This window comes from Pocillopora verrucosa, chromosome 9 (assembly GCF_036669915.1).
Source record: "Pocillopora verrucosa isolate sample1 chromosome 9, ASM3666991v2, whole genome shotgun sequence".
Taxonomy (NCBI): domain Eukaryota; kingdom Metazoa; phylum Cnidaria; class Anthozoa; order Scleractinia; family Pocilloporidae; genus Pocillopora; species Pocillopora verrucosa.
Genome location: NC_089320.1, coordinates 1,343,321 through 1,349,232, shown reverse-complemented (window position 1 = coordinate 1,349,232; position 5,912 = coordinate 1,343,321). Strand labels below are relative to the sequence as shown.

At 35.3% G+C, this 5,912-nt stretch overlaps 1 protein-coding gene across 1 annotated transcript; it reads right to left on the bottom strand.

Moving 5' to 3' along the window:
* Nucleotides 1-308: 308 nt before the first annotated feature.
* Nucleotides 309-4,847, bottom strand: LOC131772004 (uncharacterized). The gene is made up of 6 exons (XM_059087913.2): nt 4,764-4,847; nt 2,549-2,713; nt 1,990-2,166; nt 1,424-1,483; nt 650-840; nt 309-426 (listed from the first exon to the last, which is right to left on the bottom strand). The coding sequence occupies exons 2-6, from the start codon at nt 2,625-2,627 to the stop codon at nt 412-414; spliced, it is 522 nt and encodes a 173-aa protein (XP_058943896.2). The 5' UTR covers nt 2,628-2,713; nt 4,764-4,847; the 3' UTR covers nt 309-411.
* Nucleotides 4,848-5,912: the final 1,065 nt, after the last annotated feature.

Sequence of the window (5,912 nt, the reverse complement as noted above, 5' to 3'; positions counted from 1 at the left end):
TTATTTTGCGATCAGGTATCACAATATTTAATCATATATGACTTTAATGGTTTTTGGAAAACTGGTATTATTTTCTTTCCTTCATGTTGTATTATGCAGTTGTTTTTTGACAAATGAAGCCACTAAAGGTTGAAACCGCGGGAAAGTTGTGATAGAGCATGCTACTAAACGTTTAGGTCAAAATGAAAAAATTCAAATTATTTATGTCAGAATTTAATCAGTTGCGATGTGGATTGTGTAGCTTGCAATTTGCAGCAGATAAAGACATAGTTAAATAAAATAAAATAAAAAAAAAGTGAACAAGGATGTCAACTGAATCCAAAAAATTTTATTAAACGCTTTTAAACTACAATTTCAGCTATGACTTTAAAGCAACTTTGTTAATCTTGCGTGATTCTTGGTCCAGTCTAATCATTTTCGCCAAACCTGAAATAGAGAAAAGAAAGTCAGAAAGTGTCCTTCATAAAGTTACTTTAGTGAGTAGTGAGGCCAGTTGGGACAAGCGTACTTATCTATGGCATGTTATAAGTAGTAGAGAGACATTTCAACGAGGACTAGTACATGCATTTGTTGTTTAAAAAATGCCTTCAACTTTCTGCGCGATTACAAGCTTGTAGCAATCCTTAATCGATATTTGTGAAAGGCTCACCATTTTAATGACCTTTGCGCTTAGTAGGGGTAGCGGTAGCCGTAGCGGTCTGTAACCCTTTCCTTTTTTTGGGTAGTAACCCTTTCGGACACGATATTTACGGTAGGCTTTACGGTAGCTTTTCTTAGGTTTTTTTCGGTAGAGTCCTTTACGGTACTTGCGGTAGCCTTTTCCTTTCCTATACAAATAACCTAGAATAAATACGGAAAAAAAATACTTTAGGCCATTAATATCAAACGATATCAAACGATGTCTAATAGTATAATGATGTTGCTTAATTATATCTTAGCAAGATGGAAACAATAGCCTCTACTTGGCGTGAAAATATACAGGGATATTTATCCTCGGACATTATCTGTTTCAAGATGCGAACAGAGCGAATCTCGAGAAAACCTGCGAACTTCGAGGAACAGATAATGTCCAGGGACAAATATACGAGTTCATTTTCGTGTAAAATAGAGGCTTTGTAATCATTATCCTTCAAACATTTTGCAGCGCGCGCGGGATGTTTTTTTTTTTTTTTTTAGCGTTCTCCAGTAAGATTTTATGAACAAACAGATAATTCCCATTTTCTGTTACAACTATAAAACGCTACATTGTTATATAATTAAAAACTATCAGTTGGGTGATATCCTTGACTATCCCCCAGTTTTAGCTGGGGGATATTCGGTCACCTGTCCGAATATCAATCGTGCGCGAGCAAGAACGTTTCATGGATCATAAATCAAGATATAAGATCAAGATGTAAGATCAAGAAATGTTGAATAACTTTACCATATTTCTTTTTTGACTTTCTTGGCACCGGTCTTGGATCCTCAGAAACTTCTTCTTCATCTGATGGAACAAAAAATCATAACATCTGGTTGGAAAGTGTTTTTCTTACAGTTTACCTGATTGATAATTGTGTCATCATGTCCTACGTAATTAATCTCTGTTTCCAACGAAATAAATCGCCCAGTAATTCCTATGATAGGACAAATTCAGGCATTACAGGATCCTTTCAGTATAATCAGTGTTGTGAGCAGTATTATTTTCCTTGATTCTTATTTGCGATTGAAACAAAAACCTCGCAAGAGTTGAGCTTTTGTTCCTTCCCATACTGCATCTCATACCAACTTTTAACTCTTGTCAACCAAAACCTGCTTAAAAAACCTGGTTGATGCAGAAAATGACCATTTTAAATCACCCTTGTTTCTCCTAAACGATTCTTTCACGACTTCCTTCCCGATGAGTAGAAAAATTCCAAACTCTCGTCATTGACATAATGACTTGGATCTCATCTCTGAAGCGAAGAAAGAACTCGGTTTTCTTGTTAACTAAATTTAATGATCAACTCTTGCCTGTCTCTTCGTCTTCATCGTTCATTTCTTCTAATTCCTCAGCATCTCTCTCGTTTTCTTCATCTCTTAATTCGTCAAATGCTTCATCTTCATTTTCCGGCTCCTCATCATTCTCTCCGTCAAATTTATCAGAGGCAGTATCAAAGTCTTCGTCATTCAGATCCTCAACTTCTTGGGCTATTTTAGGGCGTAAAAATAAGGCAAAAAACCGATTAAAGGTGAAAATTAAAGTAGATTACGCTGGTTTTTAATTTAAATACAGCCAGACAGGTAATTAAGTGGAGAAAGTCTCGGCACTTCCTTGGAGACTTAGAGTTGCTTTCTTATCCATGTTCGTGAGAACTGTATTGAAGATAATTCTTATGAGTATTCTTTTATTTTCTGGTAGAACTTTCTTTTAGTCAGGCTTCAAAAAATAGCTAAGTAGCTTCTTAAACTGATCTGAGGAGCATCTAGGCAAGGAAAGAAAGAGTACTTAGTAAAAGTAACACCACTGGACTGATAGAAAAAGGAATGATCTAAGAAAAATAATCATGCTCTCATAATTTTGATCCAATACCTTCCCGCTTTTCCGCCAGGTAAGAGGCTGTACAGGCTCCAAGAAGGAAACAGCTGATCAACAAAAATTTCATCTGCATGGCTGAATCCGTTTTTACTCCGGGCAGAGAATGGCTATGGTGACACCCTCATCGGTCCATTTATGGGTTTCATAGAGATGCCAATACTGTAGAACCAAAACTCAATACATTACATTGCATGCTTTGCATAAAATCAACTAAGGGAGGATGAAAAATAGGTCAATAAAAGTAATATTTTATGGTGCGATGGGTGACAAGACAAAGGCATGGAGGTGTCGACAATATAATTCTTCAAGCACTCTTAAGAGTCTAAGGCTAAAAATAGAGAGGTTGAGCTTGAAGTTAGTGCGCACGGCAGACAATAAACTGTATCAATAACAATTCTACGGAACAACATTATGAAACAGAAGCCTTTGAGGTCGGTATAAAGTTGTGATACGATATGTCCCTGCTTTCGTTTTGATTGTTTTGAAAGCGCAGCCGAAAATCGAACTTCTAAATTAAGGAAAGTTATATTTAGAGTTACGAATACGCCGATTTGATGCTATATTGTTGGACAATTGTCTCGTCCGATATTTCTAATATTTTGTTCCGCGTAAATTTGATAATAGGGTCTCACTGATTAGGATCTCGATGAAATGACCTTCTGCTAAATATGTAGTTATCCAGCTCTTTTCTTAGGGTTGAGCGTGTAGCCAGGGTGAATGGCTAACAGTCAACAGGAGAAACAAAAACGATTCTACGGAAAAAGGCTATTATACGGGAGTCCTATAAGTAAAATAATAAGATAAATTATAGAGTTTGGACAGGAGAAGGGGTAACATTATTAAAATATCAGACAAAATTGACTTGCTCCTTGAATATTGCAGTCAAAAAGAGTAAAACTGTTGTCACTCAGTTTTAATAAGAGAATAGTTTAAAGAGCAACGTCTGAAAGAGCTACTGAATGCTTTATAATGCTTGACAACAACGTGAGGAGCAAACAAATTAGCGGAGAGCTAAGTGCGTAAAATTAGATCTATTACTAGATTAGTACTTAGGTCTATATTGAATACATGTAACAATATTTCCGTTGATCACTTCTGTGTTGGCATATCAACAACGAAAATGATCAGAAGAGCATGTAAATCTTTCTTTATACATAAACAAAAGGAAGTTTTTACTTCTCTGACTGAAGAAATTTTAATGAATCAAGGTTAAATTCAGTACAAAAGACTAAAATTGGGTATGGAAAATAAAATCTATTTTGCAAATATTAATCTACAATTGTCTACAATTGATGACGGAAACCAAGTGCTTTCGCTGGAGAGTAGTTATCATCGATCACCGACGAAAAGGAATATCCAAATCAAGAGCCGGACAATACGGTTTCCAGGAACTGATAAGATTTGCCAAAATTATCCATTAAGTTGTCATTCACCTTGAGAGTGTTCAATATTTATTGAAGTCTGACTCTGAGGAATTTTTCAGATTATAAATTCTCACGATTTTCCTTCATTGCAATGTTAGAAGCATTTTCTCGTAACTTTCACTTCGCAGCACCACTCCGAGATTTTCTACCAAGAACAGTCAGTAAAGGTATAACGCCCATGTTATCATACCTTCACCGTGCTGCGGAATTAATTTTTCTTTTGTACATAAACTGAGCCAAGAACCGTACCATAATAGCAATTGAGAGAATGCAGGTGCCTAAGCGTAAAGCTTTATATCCGTCCATAAATGTCAATGGCAATGATAATGACAACAGTGACAATCTTTTTATTCACACAATTCAGGTACAAGGAGAAAAAAGAAAAAAAACGGGAAACTACAGAAAAACGAAATTGATAGAGATTATATAACTATATGTACAATTTTTGAATCAGTATGCAACAGCCAACGTAGCAAAGCTTTCGAGTTGGCTGCTGTTTATTTACAACTAAAGAAAGGAACGCAGGAATAATAATTAAACCAATTAACAAGGCAAGAAGTGTTATGAAAACGAAATGGCCATATTACATGGAGATTACTTACATAAATATGATTACAAATTGACTTTTAGTCGGGAATTCAGAACTGTGACTGATGTTTGAGGGGATGATTTTTGTAACGCTTTTTAAAACCATCAATGGAGAGCCGTTTCCAGTTTGTTAGTACCATTTCACATGATTTAGAGGCTACATATACAAAGGTAAATTTGACAGTGTTGAATCTTACTTTTGGTCGATGAAAATACTCTTGGAGGCGTATCTGGCGTTATACTTGTGCAGGCTAGAAACTGTTCTGAGAGAATCATAAAACAGGAAAGGAATACTGGAATACTTGTTCAATATCTTATGTGCGAGTACGCACGTACTCAGTTTAACAATATTATCAAATTTAAGAATATCAAGAAGCTTATAGAAAACGTGGAATTACTCTCTACTATAAGCAAAAAACATACAACGAATGCAATTATTGAAAGAGAACTCAACTTGTTTAGATTTGATGAATAAGTATTTCCCCACACTACAACTGCATAATTTCAATAAGGATATATCAGTGTATAATAAAGTTGTTTGAAAACATGTATACTCACGTAGTGTCTTAATTTATATAAGACCCCAATATTTTTAGCTACCTAGGCTTTGGTTTTAACATGGGTTTTTTGATCTTTCCAATTCAATTTTTGGTTTATATCAACACCAAGGTACTTAATGCAAGTCTTCTGCTGAAAATTAAAAACAGTTATAGGAGTAACTTTTTTACTTGGTGAGGTTATTGACATGAAGTTAGTTTTTTTCATGTTAATCGATAGTTTAATTAATAGTTTCACAGTTCATAACTGATTCAATATCATTTATGTCATCTGAAGTATGGAAGATGTTAGCATCGTCAGCAAAAAGGCGAAAGGACAATTTGTTAGGTGAATTGGCAATGTCATTGATATGAATTAAAAATAATCAGGAGCCTGAAGTAGATACTTGTGGTACACCACAAGTCATCTCTAATAAACCTGACTTTTCATTCCCAATTTGAAAAAATTGCTTGCGATCTTGGAGATAACTTGCAAACCAATCACGCGGCTTACCACGGATACCATATTTATAGAGTTTGTTTCACAATATTTGATTATTTATTGTATGAAATGCTTTTGAGAAGTCTAAGAAAAAGCCACAAGATATAACATTTCTGTCAATAGAGGCCTTCAGATTATCAGTGATCTCCATAATCGCTTGCTCAGTGGAATGGCTTTTTCTCAAGCCAGGTTGGTTCTTAAATATTACAGGGTCCTCATCAAAGTATTTCACTAGCTGATCATAAATGACTCGCTTCAAGATCTTACTGAAGGGGGACAGTGAAGCTATTGGCTGGTTTTTACTAGGA

Coding starts and splice junctions, on each gene's coding strand:
- LOC131772004 (XM_059087913.2), bottom strand. CDS start 2,627: ATGCAGATGAAATTTTTGTTGATCAGCTGTTTCCTTCTTGGAGCCTGT. Junction 1,484..1,989: donor CGATGAAGACGAAGAGACAG/GCAAGAGTTGAT, acceptor TTGTTCCATCAG/ATGAAGAAGAAGTTTCTGAG. Junction 841..1,423: donor AAAGTCAAAAAAGAAATATG/GTAAAGTTATTC, acceptor TATTTATTCTAG/GTTATTTGTATAGGAAAGGA.